The sequence below is a fragment of the Parus major genome, chromosome Z, assembly GCF_001522545.3.
Source record: "Parus major isolate Abel chromosome Z, Parus_major1.1, whole genome shotgun sequence".
NCBI lineage: Eukaryota > Metazoa > Chordata > Aves > Passeriformes > Paridae > Parus > Parus major.
This window is the reverse complement of record NC_031799.1, coordinates 11,825,623-11,843,163: the sequence shown is the minus strand read 5'-3', so window position 1 is coordinate 11,843,163 and position 17,541 is coordinate 11,825,623. Positions and strand designations below refer to the sequence as shown.

The 17,541-nt window shown below is 41.0% G+C and overlaps 1 protein-coding gene across 4 annotated transcripts in view; it reads left to right on the top strand.

Moving 5' to 3' along the window:
- Window positions 1-12,332, top strand: part of LOC107216358 (leukemia inhibitory factor receptor-like) — an 87,143-nt gene extending 74,811 nt beyond the window's left edge. For all 4 annotated transcript variants that reach the window (XM_015653408.2, XM_015653405.2, XM_015653407.3 and 1 more), the window contains 5 exons: window positions 1,468-1,635; window positions 2,263-2,424; window positions 3,500-3,593; window positions 4,139-4,217; window positions 4,889-12,332. In XM_015653408.2, the coding sequence (XP_015508894.1) occupies window positions 1,468-1,635; window positions 2,263-2,424; window positions 3,500-3,593; window positions 4,139-4,217; window positions 4,889-5,527 (1,142 nt within the window). In that variant the 3' untranslated portion in view covers window positions 5,528-12,332. The remainder of the gene's footprint in view (window positions 1-1,467; window positions 1,636-2,262; window positions 2,425-3,499; window positions 3,594-4,138; window positions 4,218-4,888) is intronic.
- Window positions 12,333-17,541: the final 5,209 nt, after the last annotated feature.

Genomic DNA, 17,541 nt, shown 5'->3' with positions numbered 1-17,541 from the left:
AGAATCCCCATGCAGTACTACTGACTTCTGTTTATTCTCCGTGTATAACTGTAACACATTTCTCCAGACACTTCCAGTTCCAAGCATATGCAATAACCCTGGGTTCTCCAGCTTGGGTGGTGACACAGAGTCAGTGTTCTCAGCCATAATTTGAACTACGTGGCCATGGTCCTTTCTACACAAGAGGAGGCAACTTCTTGGATTCATCAAGTCCAAGTAAATTTCCAAGTATATTTGGTACAGCTCAGCAAGTGTAAAAAGTATCTATAACTTTTCTGTTTGAAAGCACTTCTTCAATCCAAACTAGATCCTAGAGCACAAACCACTTTGAGAATTGCATTTGTATTCTTGTCTCACATCAACCCTGTCTGGGTAACTGGCGTTTGACCCAGTGCTGAGCTCTGGCTGGCCTGAGGATGAATTAGTGTCTGAATACTTTCTATTCCCAGGTGTCTGGACATGACCTTACCCCTTAACACCACAGCTGTACTGTATTGCAATTGTATTGCAATTACAGCACCCATTTCACTTTGAAGTTTAGTGTGTTTTCTGCTAAAATACTTTGCTTAGAAAACTAAGCTGCTGACATAATCTAAGTCATTGGAAATGGTGTTGTTTATTTCATTGCTAAGGTTGAAGGTGAGGTTAAGGCAATTTTACCAGAAACTCAATTTTCAGCCATTTGTATCTCTGTAAAAATTCTGAAAGTTTTCCCAGAAGAGTTTTCCATGTGTGTTATGAACAGATCAAAAGCTTTCAAGCTATAAAGACTTTGAGAGACTAAAAATGCACTAAACGTGCAGAAGAAATTTATTAGGAACTGAGAAATCCACGAGAGCATAAATTCATTCTAAAACTCCAGATTTGCCTTTGGACAGATAACCATCAAGAAAAAAATGAATGCCTTCCTAAACATGAGTGCAGCCCTGCTAGATCAAAGCCAAATGTCAGACTAAGCCCCAGCATTATACATGACTGTATGCATTATCTGCTGTAACACTTTCAGTAGGCTTCAGGTATTGGAATAAGGACTTGTGTAAACTGCTGAGAGTAGTTCTTTTAAGCTGAGATGGTAGGAATGTGGATTTTTTTGGTTTTAAGGCAAGCTATGATGTCACAGAGTTAAATCCTGTAAAAGATAATATGTATCCTTTGAATGTTTATACAATCTTTTGAGGTTTGTTACAGGAAGAAAGGTATTTACATGTATGGGTCTGACCAAAGAGAAATTTTTCTTCTAGCACCTCTTAGTAGCTAATACAGCATTAATTATTAACAATTAGTCCAACATAGCTATATTTTTGTAGCACCTCCTGCTTTCACATGTACTTGAGGAGTCTTGAGGAACTTTTATATGGTTGGAAAATGCTAGCTCCAGAATAAAACTGATTAAATACTTACATGGTTTCAGCATTTTATGATAAGGTAATTTCTTACCAGTTTCTTCCTTCATAATTCTCCTTACAGCTCCAAAAACTGCACCAAATTTTATTGTTGAAGAAACTTCTTCTGATTCTATATTGGTAAAATGGGAAGACATTCCTATTGAAGAATGCCGAGGGTTTTTAAAAGGATATCTTCTTTCCTTTGCAAAAGGTGAAAAAGATGCTTTAAAGCCTAGACTTTCAGAATCAGGTATGTTAATTGTGTAGATTGCAACTTCCTTGCTTACATATTTCTTTTTTATTTTTTAATTATTTAATTTCACTTTAATAGAGAAGAATCTTAAATAATAATTCAGTTGCACTGTTATAATTGGCCCTTGATATGTGACAAAGGCATTTAAATTAATCACCTCCTTGTGTGATTAGCACAGTTGTTTTTTGATATAAAACAGAAGTTGGAGAAAATTGTGTCTCACTGGAGCCATAAAGCAATGCAGTGACTAAGTGGCAATGTGTCATGCTGTCCTGTGCTCAGATACCCTGGGTAGATGAGGTGGGGGGGTTACATGGCTATATTTAACAGTGTATATTCTTCCAGTGCCGGTCTTGTCAGGACTGAAGCCTGACTCACATTCGTAAGAGCACAAGCAGGGTAAGGAAATTAAGTCAATCTGCAGCAGCAGCACCACGCTCCTGTGCTGTTTGGTGCTGTGTAAGCAAGCAGCATTGCTAGGGTGTTTTATTTCAGTTTTTCTTTACATGGACTGTTATTCAGGTTTCACCTGCTCACTTCAAGAAAGTTTTGCTAAGGTTGAGGTTGTCTTTTTGAATCCTTTCTTACAAAGGTATGCTTTTCTTACTGCTTCCAAACAAACAGGGAATCCAGAACTTAAAGTTAACAATATCACTGACTTAACAAAGAAGTCTATGAAAATACTTGATCTTCAAGGCAAAACGAGTTACCAGCTGGAATTGCAAGCCTACACTGCTGGTGGGTTGAGCCCTCCAAACAGCCTCTATGTGGTGACAAAGGAGGACTGTAAGTTGATGATTCCTGTTGAGATAAATCCCTGTCTTTAGCACAGGTGCTGTATGATGTATCTGAAGCTGAGCTTATTTTGCTGGTCTGTGGGCTTTTTTCTGGTGCTGTATGTGGTTTGGGTCTACAGTCTTATTTTCCCCTTTATTTAGTTGGTTTTTTTTGTAAATGCAAAAACTGGTGCAGCTTAGAGTGAGGGAAATATCCTTTCCTCTTACAGCTACTTCATAGTTCTTGGTAATATATGCATAAAAAAATAACTTCTAACCTACTACTAAATACAGTGGAGTCTGAGCTTAATTTTCTCAAACAGCTAGTTGATTCTGTCAGATATCCCATGATGAATATCTGTTAATACAGGGTGGGAAGAAAGACAGTGTGGAAATAATTATCAGTTTCAGAGTTGTAAACAGATGCTTCTCTGCTTTGAATTCAGTTTTATTGATCCCTGGACAGAGGCAAACACAGAAAGACAATTACAAAAAAATGAAAAAGAGATTGGCTTTGGAGAATGAGAGAACAAAAGTATTTTCTATGAAGGACTAAAGACTGAGGTGCAACTAAAATGCATGAAAAATCAGTCTTGAGGCATTTAATATCAATGGAAGAAGGCACTGGGGGTGTGTTGCAGCCATAGCCCAGGGACTGGAAGCATTACAACACAGCAGTAAAACATATAAAAGACAATGCTGTTTATGCAATTAGTTTTTGACCTAGAAGAGCCATTAGCAGAAACTTGGCCAACTCAGGTAGCATGAAAGTGCAGTGCCAGTGCATAGTGAGAACAGAATCACTTTAGCAGGGAGTCTTGGGCTGCACATGAAGCCTTCTGTAATTAAACAATCAGAGAGAAATATCTGCTAATTCCTGAAGTTGTCACTGAATCTCTTTATGGATGGATTTTTGCCCTTCCAGCAAAGGGGAAGGTTGATTGTGTAGGTCACAGCTGGCAGACCACTGCATTAGCTGAGTTTAATGGAATGGTCTTTAATTGGGGGGAATGTTAGAAAAGGCATAAAACTTGATGGTAACATTGTATATATATTTTCTGTCTTTTCTTTTTCTTATCCCCCAGCTGTAGGATTAATCATTGCAATTCTCATCCCTGTGGCAGTGGTGGTGCTGCTTGGAGTGTTGGCCAGCATCTTCTGCTACCGAAAGAGGGAATGGTAAATGCCTACCTTGGGTTCTCATCTTTTCCTGGAAGTGTTTGCTTCAGTGCTAGGGTTTTCCATGATTTTTAGTAATTCTTTGTTTTCTCTAAATACTCAGAGATGTTAGTGGGCTTTGTTTAAAGGTAGATGGCAAAAACACATGGTAGAAGGTGAGGGAGAAACTGAGTTGGAAAGAGGTCAGAGGGAGAAATGCAAAAAGTTTTTGCAGGAGCCTGTCTTCCAATGAGCACCTTTTATAAATAGTTCCAAATGGAAATAAGCTGGCAGCATACTGTAATTTGTGTGCCCTCTACAAACAAAGGTAGACATACTATCTTCAACTTTCAGTAAATGTGGCATATTAAATTCCCAACTTAAAAAACCAAAAACGGTTGCTGTTTTTTTCCATCATACTCAGTGGAAGTTCAACACACTAAATCTTTGCACCAGATGTTTTCAGTATTCTGAGTTAAAGGGAAGTGTCCTGACTCCTTTTGTGTATTCGCAATCTGATTCAGGCCTTGCTGTCTTTAAAATAGTTTATTCTTTTCTCTTTAAAGGATTAAGGAAACATTTTATCCAGAAATCCCAAATCCTGAAAACAGTAAGGCGCTGCAGTTTCAGAGGAACATCTGTGAGGTAACCCTTATTTTAAATCTTGTATTTTAAGTTTATAAAAGACAAAACAAGTTAAAGAATTTTTTGCAAACTTCGACTCATCTGTTCCAATTGTAGAAGAAACTCTGTAGCAGAAGGAAGCAAAACAATTTATTAAGTAACTTCTATCAGGTGCTGTCTAGACCTCTGTTTTTGTTAATGTAGTTACTTGCAATGTTTAAACTAGGAAAGGACTGCTGCATTTCTCTTCTTCCAGCTAATGAGAAGTGTCTGATACAGTAACACACCCAGCTTTGTCAAAGTGTTTAAAGCAGAAAGTATGGAGATCTGCCATATCCATGCTATCTACCTCTCTGTCTACCTCCTGGTAGATACATTAGTTGGAAATGGGCATAATAGTTAAACAGTCTTCAGGAATGGGTTATACAAAGATGAGATATAGGGAGAGTTCTCCAACACTTACTTCAAGATCTCAAAATTCTTTAATTTCTGTAAGATACTTCTAACATTAACAGGAATGGGAGCCAGAAAATGATAAACTTTTTTCTTTTTTTTAATGTATTGTACTAGTGGCTATGGGAAGAGTACAGTCCACAAGCCATCAAACTCCTGTAATTTGGGCAAGTTGTTGCTTTCAGGTTTTCCAGGTCTTTTAGTTTAGTGTCTCTTCCTTTTTGTTTTTCTCATTTCAGGGGAATAAGACACTTAAAACACTGGAAATGAACCCGTGCACCCCCAACAGTGTTGAAGTGGTGGAAACACAGTCTACAGCTCCAAAGATTGAAGACACAGAGATGATGTCCCCAGCAGCAGAGACCTCTGTGCCTGAAGATGGCTCTGACTCAGAAATGGAGAACCACGTTGTTGTGTCCTACTGCCCCCCTATCATTGAAGAGGAGATCTCAAATCCCCTTACAGATGAACCTGGGGGGTCATCTCAGGTGGTTTACATTGACATCCAGTCAATGTATCAGCCTCAAATTAAACCAGATGGGGAGCCAGAAATAGACATAGTGACTACAGCAGGCTATAAGCCCCAAATGCAGCTGTCTATCAATGCTCTGAAAATAGAGGGTCATTCACCTGTGGAGGAAGAATTGGATAAAACTGCAGGTTATAGACCTCAAGCAAACACAAATGCCTGGAACATGAGCACTCCAGACTCTCCTGGATCAGCTGAAAGCAACAATGAAAATGCATCTTTTGGGAGCCCATGTTCAATTAATTCCCGACAGTTTCTGCTTCCCCCAAAAGATGATGAAGACTCTCCTAAACCCATTAACACAGGGTGGTCCTTCACACACTTCTTTCAGAACAAGCCAAATGATTAACAGCAAGTCCTCATTGCATGTGAACCTGCCTTCTGAATAAGCTTTTATTCCTGATGTTATAAAGAAAAGAAGAAGGAAAGTGCAAAAGGCATAAATTATTCTTGGAGACAGTCAGCAGAAGTTCTAGTGAGCTGAGTGTTACCATGTTTAAGTTAGTCAAAGTGTTAATATTCCATTGTAATAGAGGCTAAAAGGCCAAAATTATAGCAATTTAGTTAATACTCTAGTAAAATATATTGGATGTAAAGGGGTTTTGATTTTACAGCCCCTGATAACTATAGTTGAAGAACTCTGCCTACCTTCACATAGTGCTCCAAGATTAACATGGTCTCATGCAATTTATAACTTGGAAAGATTGCTTTGCTTTGTTGTAGTTGTTCCCAATCATGCAGACTCAAATGATGCAGCGCCAACAGGTTTCCTTATTGAAGGTTTAATTTATAGCAAATCTCAGCCTAAGACATGGAAACATTGTGGTGGGAAACTGGTGAAATCTTTTACCTAGTTATAAACTAAGAACAAATGAGAGTGCTATTTTTTTTTCTTCTCCTGTATGGAAGGTTATTATCACTGTTTAACACTTACAAAGCAATGGCCATTCAAATCTGTTGCTTTTTAACTAGACACTAATTTCTGTACCTACTGTACAATGTTTATTAAGTGCTTGACTCAGGGGTACAAACTTGGGGAAAAGAAGTGTAACACTGATTGAAACCTCAACAAGAACTGCATAAAATTTAAAACTTCCTTTTTTTAAAAAAAAAAACTTAGAATGCTCTATATTTTTTCTATTTTTTGGTTAAAGAGTTAACCTTTCCTAATGTATTGCACTAATACATTTTGTATTTCATAGCTTCTGCTCCAGATCTCCTGCTTTGAAGTGGTACAGTAGTCCATTCACCCTCAGTGTTCAGCAGTCTTTGCACTATGCAGTAATGTAAACCAAGGGGAAATCTCTGTCTACTCAGCTGCTGATGCAGTTTGGCATATTAAATTAGAGGTAACAGGACTAGCTCCTTGAGAAGAAATTGCTCTTTGGATGCTCTTGTTGTATTAGCTTTGTATTACCTGCTGCCTTAGGTGATCTTATGTGTCTACCCAACAGGACCTTTTATACAAATCCTACCTGGGAGTACCAGGTAGGATTTCTCTAGTGGCAGGGAGAAACCCAGGGAGGTTTTAGTGCCGCTAATTCTACCTCTCCTTTACCAGACATGTGATGCAAAGAAATTTTAAATGATGTAGATTTGTGTGCTTAAAGGAGTGTTTAGAACAATCATCTTTTAAAATGCTTGTTTTCACATGTGCATCTCTAGACAACTGTAACTGTAACATTTCACTGTAAATTTCAGGCTGTGGCATATATGAATTTCACTAGCTCACAGGAGAAACTCGTGAGAAACTTACTTGTTTCTTGCTGTTAAGCAGTGGGGAGGCATCAGATGTTGAAAGAGCTTGATCAAAAAGGGTCTCCATAAAGTTCTAACCATTTTTTTTTATCTCCATTTCTTTAACTACTTAAGTGTTTTGTTTGGGGTTTGGTTTTGGTTGTTTTTTTCAATTTTTTGTTGTTTTTTTAATAAATAGGACATGGGAATGGTTTTCTAAACAAAACAGGTAAGGAGACTGAATTGGCTAGGCTGCTAGCTGTAGGGGTGTGAGAGTAGACTGGGAGGATGATTTATCTTGACAGACATTTGGTCTCCAAACCACATGATCTGGGCATGAAAATAAAACCAAGAGCATAAGGTTAAACCTAATCACAGCAATGGATTGTTCCATTTCAGAGGCTGGCATGTCTCTGCCATCTCCCTAAAGTGAAAGTGTAAAGGTATTTCAGAGCTGACAAAAAGGCAAAGCATTAAATAGTTCTCATAATAGGTAACAACTTCCTATGTGTGCCTCCTGTAAGAGTGAACTGTGAAGTGAAAAACAGATTAGTCTGCAGGCCTGGCACAGTGCAGAGTGTCTGCAAAAACAGAAAGTGCTCATAGGATTCATCTGTTGAGTCTTTGAATTAGCAGGGCTGTGTGTGAAAAGACAGGCAGTGCAAAGAGCTGGGGGACATTTGTGACCAGGCATCAGGACAAGGGAAGTGTCATAGCCTGTTACTTAGAACATTGAACTAACTCATGAAAGGAAGCAGTTAAGCCCTTTGTGGTTGATAGCTGGGAGAATGCTAAATCCTAATAGTAACAACTGTTTTTCATAATTACTCCTTTTTAGAGTATTTCTTTTCACCAGTGTAGATTTGGCTTAATGTGTCCATCTCCTGAGATGAATTTTAGCTTGAGCTGCGATATGCTTTTAACTGAAGGCAGGTGATGTCATGGACAATGTGTATGGGCAGTGGTTTGGGGTTTTTTTTACTGGGCAATTTCTCAGTGCAAAGGAGCAATCAGTATTGTATGGTGATCCAAGTGAAAAAAAAAACCTTCTGTAGCAGAACAGCTGACCATGAAGAATAACTGTGCTTTTCATATGGCTGTATACATATATATACATATACATATGTATATTGAAAAAAACCAAAATCAATGCCGTTTGAGAGTACTAGCAATTTTTAATTTTTAGACTGGAAATCAGGGCAGCTGCAGAGAGCACACAGAGCTCGCAGGAAGCAGTTTAGGAGCATTCTCAGTGTTCACATGGTGAATCACTTACACATAAGCATCACATACTCAGGTTTCCCAGTGTGCTGCTCCTCCTACTCAGTAAAGACAGCAGCATTTTTAATTGCTTCATTTCTTAGTGATTAGGTAAGGAAAAGCTCCACAAATGCATGTTCTGCCTTGATGTTATAAACTCTTACCTAATTATTCATCTCTCTTTTTATTTTTTTATTTTTTTTTTAATTCTTGACTGTATACCCAGTGTTCTGACTTTCAGGGTGCAGGTCAGAAAGATGTTGTTCACAGCAATGGCTTCAATAACAGAAGAGTGGGTCAGATGTGGGAGAGAAAGTCTTGTGCAGTATCTGTAGCATCACTGTTGCTTAATGCTGATGAGCCAGTAAGCAGTTGTCATTCCAGCACTTGAAAGTTCAGCTGCTTCACCTCTGTGGTTTTCTATGAGTCTGTTCAGTACTGCCTTTCAAATGCCTGTCTCAGATGTTCAGCAGTGAATTCAGATGCTTAGGGAGAGGTGGTGTGCTAATGTGATCAGCCACCCTTAGGTGCATGGAGCAGTAGGGATGAGTGACAAGGATTGTAAGGGTACAGACTTGCTTTCTGAGCCCAAGTGCCATGTTAAACCAGTGAAGCATCTTTAGGAATGTCTTTGAACCAAATACCATTTCAAAGCATGGTGCTCTTTCATAGCCTCTAAATACTTTGATAACAATTGTAAGCTTCAGAGGGGATCAGATTCTTTGTACTAGTGCCTTCTAGCTTCCTGATGAGCCTCTTTGGAGAATTTTTTTTCTGGAAAATATCTTAGGAATCCTAAAGTTTAAACTGCATTTTCTTACCATAATTTTGTGAAAGTCCTTATCCTTTATTGAACATTTATTTTTACTTCTTTTGGCTTTTTACTTCATTTTTTAGAAGAGTAGAAAGTGCAGCTTTAAAAAAAAAAATCAAAAAAGAACCAAACAAAAAGCAAAACCCAACAACTTCCAGAAGGGATATGGTCAGAAGGGATTGTGTCCAAGTCACTGTCATGCCTAACTCAGTGCTTCAGTCCTCCAGGATCAGTGTTCAGAGATGTAGGGTATTAATGCCAAGCAGTTGCTTTCTGAAGAAAGTCGTTGGTTCTGCTGCTTTTTATTTTTGAGCCATGCCTGTCATATGTGACAATTTAAGTTTTGTAATGGATTTTTGTACTGTTCATTGTATATGTGAAACATCAGTCACATTTAATGTCTCATTGTGCACTCTCCTATTTGACACATTAATTTTTTTTGTTTCTCTGACATGCATGAGATCTGGGATCTCAGGTTTGTGTGTTAGGTTTTGGGATGGTAGATCTGCATGTGATATACCTCACAGAACTACTAGTTAATATATCAACAAAATAGTAAGCTAATTTTACAGGCAGGCAGTGAATTACCTCCCCTGTTATGCAGTGGCTGTATAGGCAGACCTAGAACCTGATAAATAACATTTGCTCTCTTTATTATCTCTAGTTGCTGCTTTAATGGGTAAACCATTTCCAAAGGGAGCCAGACACTGTGTTGTTTGTCATGGCACAAGTGGCAGATGTGCCGTGTTTCTTCATCTTTGGTTTATGTGGGGGACCAGAACTTTCTTTTGCTAGGAACGTGGCAGCAGCACACTGCTGCTGACCTCGAGCTTCAGGCTGCTCTGAAGAGGCATTTTCAAGCCACCTTTTTTGTTGCTGTTGATAGGTTTAGCTGGGTAAAGCTTAGTGCTGCAGTGTTTCCTGTGATCATATCCTCCAGGACACTCAGTTGAACATGAATAGGAGCAAAAATGAAAGCAACTGGGTGCACTGGGGAGAGAAGGTGTTTAGACATCACTCTGAAAAGGCAATGATAAATTGTGTGCTCTATTTTAAAATAAATACTGCTTTGTAAATAGAATACTTGTATCCCTACAAGTAGATAGAAATATAGTAAAATAATTTGAAATATATTAAAGAAATTTAACATTTAGAGAATGAGATTGCTAACAAGGCTCTGTGTACCATAAGTCTATGACAAGCTTCCCATGTAAATAGCATCTTCTGTTCTGCCCAGACTTTGATGAAGACTTCAGTGCAAATGACATTTAATATTTTATAACACCAAGTCCTAGCCCTTTATGCACACATGTGCTTGCATCATCGTGTGCCTATATGGCAGAGGATGTTGGCTTGCAGTTGCCAAAGTGACTTTTTTGGAGTCCTGTACATGAATATATACCTTCTGAGACACTTTTGTCTAGAGGAAGCACCTGCCATCTTGTGCTTCTCCCATCACACTTTGCAACACTTGCGGTGCTGTGCATTAAGTGGTGCCCTGCATGGCTGATGCTCAAAGATGCTGTTGGCAGTTCACAGTATTTGTTGTTTTTTTCCCTTGCCTTTTCCTTAGCCAGCCTGGAAACACAGTCCCAGACCCCAAATGCTAGACAAGGATTCAGAAATGTTGGAGTGTTTAATTCCCTGTTTAAGACTGTCTTAAATATCTCATTAGGAGCTGGCAAACAGTTTCTTCCACCACAGTTTTCTTTCCCCTCCCCCATTTATATAACTCTGGATTTTCCCCAGTGTTTCTAAGATAGGCCAGTGCTTGTTTCTTTTTTGTGTATTATGCAAACAAACCTCAGATGATACTGGCAGGATTTCTGAAACTTTATAAGTTGTCCCAGGATGTGTGACAATGCTTCTCCCCCACAAAAACATCTATTAGTTCCTTCTGCTTTTACAAGTGGAAAAAAAGATACCTCCAGAGGGCTTTTGGGTTTTGGAGGCCAGGGGCTCATCATCCCCACACAGGTGAGCTGGTCTGATGGCAGGGTGTTTCATGAGAGGATGGGGTTAATCCCTCTCCAGTCTCACCCTCTTCTTGTAACAGCACTGTCCAGTGCACTTTGTGGTGCATCAGAGCAGATTAAATCCTTGCTTTTCAATGTGATCTCTAACAAAATCTCTAGGACAGTCCTAAATCTGCCTTTTGACTGAAAGCAAGCTTCAGTGGAGGTGTATGTACAACCTCCACTAGAAGGCTCAATACCTTTGCAACTCACTTGGTCTCACATTGTACAAAAGTTAGTGAGTAAAACTAACCGAGGAACAAAGCAAAATTGTGAAATTTTCTCATTTTCATTACTTGGGTTAAGAAAAATGTAAAAATAAACAGCTCAAGCAGGGCAAAGGTCACACTCTTTAGTAGTAATACAATAAAAGAATCCTTGAATATCACTCTGTCAGTGTTTTCCCAATGTGGCTCAAAAATGGCTTTGGATGAACAACATTTTACGTTTGATAGCATGTCAAAAGTTTGTAAAGCTGGGGATAACAAAAAGAGAAGACAACTGAATCAACTCATGTCTGAAATCCTACTTGAAGGTAACAGTAATTTGAACTTTGAGCCTGTTGTGGCACACAAAACATCAGAACTGGTGGAATCATACAGGTCACCTGAAAAAAACCACACAACAATGTACTATAATGCTGTAACTTTAAAACATATACTGTGAACAGGTTCAATGTTTTTTTAGCTCTTTTTATACCATATTTTTTACAGCATAAATAATTTGCTTAGAGATATTTTTTATGTTCTGTTTTTATGAAGATTTTAATGGACTTTTGTTTAATACTAGTGAAAATATTATTTGCCAATTTGACATAGTCATCTGTAGATGTTAATTCTGAGAATAAATCAATAGACTGAGCTCACAAAAATAGTCTTCATAACACACTAAATCTAATAAGTCATTCAGCACATTTTTGTTGCTGAATGATACTGAAATTTTCCAGCTTCCAAATCTGCTGTTGAAAAATTACTTCTTTCACAATTTCAGCAAAATCATCACAAGGCACTTTAATGAAGCAGTAGCATGCCAAGTAAAATACTGATTCAACAAAGTGTATCAATATGAAAATTTATCAGCTAAGCAGTTAAACAAATGCATGCTTAAAAAAGGAAGCATGGGATCATGTTGGGGATATAATATTTCAGTGTGGCAATTGACATATAAATCTAACACTAAGATACAACTTTGCATACATTTTAAATCTAGTTGGCTTGCTTGTTGTAACTCCTGTTGTATTGCTTGGGTGTCTAAAAGTAAGCATGTGTTTAACAATTTTGCCATAGTATTGCCATGAAATTTAATAAATATATTTTCTTACACTCTTACATGTCTGCATATTTTTTGCTTTCCTATTTATTTTTTAAGTAAGAGTTAAATTCTGCTTGTGCTCCAGTACAAACAGACTTACTTGAATTTTGTGCCAGAGTAAATAACCACAGGATCTAGCAATCACAGCCGTGGCTTCCTGATAGGCAGAGTGGGTAGTAACATACTCCCGGAGCGGCTTCTCCTCTGCACACCAGACCCCAGCATGTCCAAGGCCCACTGAAGCCCTCCTGTTCTTGCCATATGATGCAATGATAGGAAAAAGTCCAGGTCACTTACCCGTGTCCTCCTTGGCTCGTGGCTGTAACAGAGCTGGGGGTTGATATTTGATCCCCCTGTGTGCCTGGGCTGAGGGTGGGCAGACATCAGCTGCACAGACTGCACAGGGGACATCCCCTGTGCCAGCATGAAGGGTACAGGAGCAGGATGAAGGGGCCCAGGCTGTGCCCTGCAGGGTTGGTTTGGGTGGCACAGGACACTTTCTCAGCATTTTTTAGTGGATTTGAGTTCACCGGTAATATACCATAATAAATAATATGGTAGTTGTAACACAGGCCTTATGTTTGAGGCCATTTATGTTTTGTCATTTGGTGTCTTAGTGACCACCAAAGAATTTTGTGGCTAATCTAACCAACAGCACCTTGGGAATGACACCTGAACTTAGCAATATGTGTAATCACAGTTGCTACAGCACATCACGTGTGGCCATCATGGCAGGGTGGCATTGTGCTCTCTCCATCTCTTTGGAGGCATCCTTGAAAGTCAGAGTCAGTTTCTTGCCTCACAGTAGCAGATTGGTGCAGCTTGATGTGACAGCAACTAGGCAGGGTATAGGAGCTCCTCAGCACTGGGGAGGTGTGGGGTTAAGGTCTTTTAGTGGGACTGAGGAGCACTGCCCTGAAAAGACTGAAACTTAGAGCTGCGGAAATGAGGAAAGGCTTAACTGTTCCAAAAGTGAAACCCACGGCTGCCCTCTCCAGCCCTGCTACTGATCTGGTCAGAGCAGCGACCAGGGAACCGTTCCAGACTGGTCTCACTCTGTCATCTGTGTCTCAGGTCTAAAACAGGATGATGGCTTTGCAAGATCTTCTGAAGATACTGCAAGTGTTCAGATATAGCTCATTCAATCCTTGGCAATACGAGGCTAATCCAGTTGGGCTGGATATTTAACACAGCTCCTGAAGAGCTGGAATAGGTAGATATACAAACATCAGGGAGATACTTGCACAACAGCAGCAGCATGAAAGCAGGAGGGTTTTTTGCAGGGACCATGAACTGTCCCATATGTCACCATTACAATGAGGGTGGAGAGAGGGAGTCAAACCATCCATGTTTTCTGTTTCAAGCACACATCCTTATCTTCTGTTAGACTCTCCCTGTGCTGCCAGCCCTGGTTGCTCCCAGGATGGCACTGGCTGTAAGATTACAGCCACTCCCCTGGATTTGCAACCACAGAAAGTTTCTCTCAACACATAAATAGAACTTTAAGTCCCTCTGTATGAATCATTTGTTAGGTATTAAAAGAAATTTTTGTTTTGATAAGAACAATCAGTTCAAATTAAAGCTGCCTGAACATGATGATAAATTGGTGGTAACATTTTTAAATTCTGCTTTGCTGACATCAAGACAAAAAACTGTAGAGGGAAAAAAAATGGAAGCAAGTGAAATGGTAAAGAAAATATTAGATATTGCTCCTCCTGTGTTTTCAAAAGACTGAAAAATTTAGGAAAATTCTGCCACATTCAGAAAAAGCAATGATGTAGGCTGCCAACACTGCCACTAGTAACTATTTAACGGTCTGAAAAACAAAAAAATTAGGTTGGAAAGCTGCTGTTATGTGAGACAGAACATGGAGTGTCTGTGCTCTGCAGCTCCATTTCTTCCATGCTTCTCTGTGCATCTCAGTAACAAAAAGTGCTGGAAAACATGGCCTGTGGGGATGGTGTTGAAAGAACTGGCATGGTTGTTTTCCTAGAAAGAAAGACTGAGGCAAGATTTAAAAAGAAAGAGCAGGGGACGAGGAACAATGTCATCTTTGTCTTAGTGCACAATGAACAAAGCAAAATGCTGTGACAGTGAATGGATATTCAAAAGAAATCAGGGCAGTCGGTCACAGCACTGCCAGGCAGTCTCCATCACAAGGGGTTTGACAAGAGGACACTCACAGATGAGCGAGTCCTGTCCACAGGGACAGAAAGCCAGGACCTTGCAGAGCTGCAGTGACCACAGGTGCTGGCACCAGGCTGTTACTCATGAGTGAAATGCCTAAGTGCAGAATCAAGGGCACGACATCCCTTGCTCCAGCAGAGTGCCCACAATGACTCAAACCAATTCAAAAATGAAGTGGGAGACAGTTGGGGAAAGGGACCTAACACCCACCCCCCACCACCACCACCCAAGAAATAAAATGGTGATAAAAGATCTATCTGTCTGATGGGATGTACCCAGCTTTCCCTGGGTAAACAAGGGGGGGTGATGCTGTCATGGAGGGAGCTGAACATGCAGAGCTGGAACAATACACTTCCCACCCAGTTTACTTCGCTGTGTCATCAGAATGAAAACTTTTTCTCTAAAACAAAGCCTGGCTGACAAAACAGTAACATCTACCAGGCAGCTATTGCAGTATAATACTCCACCAGGGAAAGGGCAACTTCCCAACCCTGGTAGCCCCCTCCTCCTCATCTTCACACTATTGCTCCCTGGGGCCAGGCTAGGAGGACTGGGATGGAAATGAGCTCCTAACCGAGCCAGGACAAACCAGTGGAGCAAGGATTCACCGACCATAGGGAGCATTGCAAAATCTCATCTGGCTTTAGAACCCCTTGACTTGCTTTCTTTTTCTTTTTTCCTTATTTTCCTTTAGGATAAAGCAGATTAAACCTAACTGTTGATTCCCAGTTGCTGTTTCCAGTGATGGAGATAAAGGAGCAGTGAAGAACAGCAAGACACACTTTGCCCTGGCAGAGTGAGGGGCAAGCAGGAAGCAGCTCTGGCCAGCAGCCAGTGCTCAGCACAAAGCCTGACTCAGCCTGCCAAAGCTGGCATCAAGGCAGGTGCTCAGCCTACTGAGTGGAATATTACGTATTTTGGGAATAAGGTGGAAAACTGCTAAGAAAAATAAGAGCTCCAGTTTAAGGAAGGAGATTGAAAATTGCAAAGAGAGGTACAAGCACTTGTGGCTGCTGCTTTTACTGCTGGAGTGCACAGGTAACTGCAGCAAAAGAGACACGGCTCTGCAAAGCGGCAGGAACTTACCCTGTTCAGCGCTGGGGTCATGCCTGGCGTCTGAGTCAGCCCGAGCAATGAGTAATGTGACTAATAAACATTCCTGGAGACAGCGAGCAGCACATGCAGGCCAGTTCCTGGGAAAATGACTAATCACTCGGCCATGCACTGTCCACCTTTCCTTTCTCCTTCCCTGACCCAGCATCACTGGGGAGGGTGGCAGCGAGCGGGAGGGACAGAGCCTCCACATGTGATTTTCTGGTACCTGTCTCCTGCTCAGCCCCTGGAGTGGAAACCACAGCGAAAACCCATCCCCAAGCTTTACCAGGAAGAGTGGAGACGTAGGTGATAATCTCAGATTATCTTTAAAAGGATGCAGAAAGTCTCTTTTTTAAAAAAAATTAAATATTTAAACCGCTCAATATCTTTGCTATTCACCCCTCCGCCTCCCGCCGCTGCTGCTCGTGCTCAGCCCCCGTCTCTGCAGGGCGATGTCGCAGCCCCGAATTCCCGTGCGGTGAAAATCGGAGATGGAAACAGGCATTTGGGGAGCTGCCTTTTGCTGCTCTTCTTTTTCCACAACAACAGAGGTATTTCCTACCCACGCCCCTCCCTACCCGGCATTTCAACGGAGCAGCTTTTGTTTTGGAGAAGCACCGCCTTGTACCAAAGCGCCCGGTATTCTGTAGTACATTATCTTAAAATAGAGACCTCTCCCTCCAGATGTTTGTCTTGGAACAGGTCTCCAAACCCCGTGACAGAAAGGAAAGGATGGGAAAGGCGAGGCGCCGAAGACAGAGGGAGGGTGACGCTGTTTGCGGACCCTGGTACAGCCCCATCAGCAGCCAGGCTGGGCATAGCCAGTCAAATCTCCCTACTCTGTGCCAGGTCAGGACACAGCATCAGCGTCTGGAAAACCCGTCAGGTCCGTAAGATGTGAATTTTCCCTCTCAGACAGCCACGGCTCAGACATGACCCAAGCACGGGCTGTGTCCAGCCACTCCCACAGGGCTACACTGAGCAGACAGAAAAACCTTCAGCCTCCAAAGATTTTGGTTTTCATCCTTTTTCAAACTCTACTCATTTTCCTTTTACATCCCAAGGCATCCAATTCCATCTACTTTCCTTTCAAAGGCACATCTTGATCTGGTATATTTTATCCTGCATTTTCCCAGCCACAGAGGGTTTCTCCTTCCCCGTGGGGCTCCCCAAGTCAAACAACACTTTGCTTCTCCTGGAAGGAGAACCACGAGTGTCTCCGGCTCCTCTGTAAGCTGCCCGTGTCTTCTACAGACATTTTTCTCTGAAGTGCCATTTGAACAGGGGGCAGAGCACAGGTGCCCACCACATGATGGCACCACCACGTATTTTTCTTTTACTTTCTGTTTCCAGTAAGTGCCTGCATTTGTTTTTGACCACTGCTGCCTAATAAAAGGGGAACAAGATCTTTCATCTAAGAGATCAGGGTGTCCCTTTAGCAGGCAGGACAGGAGGTGAGGTACCCTTGGAAGCTATTTGCCTGTGCCATTATCTAGAATTGCTGTAGGTGGGATGAATCTAGGGAATGTGTGGTGAGCTCTCGGGGCCAGGAGCACTCTGAGCACAGTAAAAATGCAGCAGAAACCTCCTCATCTCCATTGTTTTCACCACATCAGGTCCTTTCAGCTCACAGGCATGATGAGCCTGTGCCCCTGAGAAAGTTTGTAGTTCCCCCACCACAAGCACATGGCAGGCTGAGGAGTGACCTTCTGCATGGTTGATCTCTCTTCCTCCCCCCCACCCCTTCAAAGGCTCCCTCATCCACTTTGAGTAGAGAATTAAAGAAGAAAAATCTCCAAGTTATGAAATTCTGGGTGACTCTTTCAGTGTCTCAATAGCACTCTGTTCGCCTGCTTAAATTATATTTTGGCAATCAAGGTTGCATAAATGCTGGTCCAGTGCCTAGAAAACATAACATTTTAAGAGGACTGTGACCTACCAAGG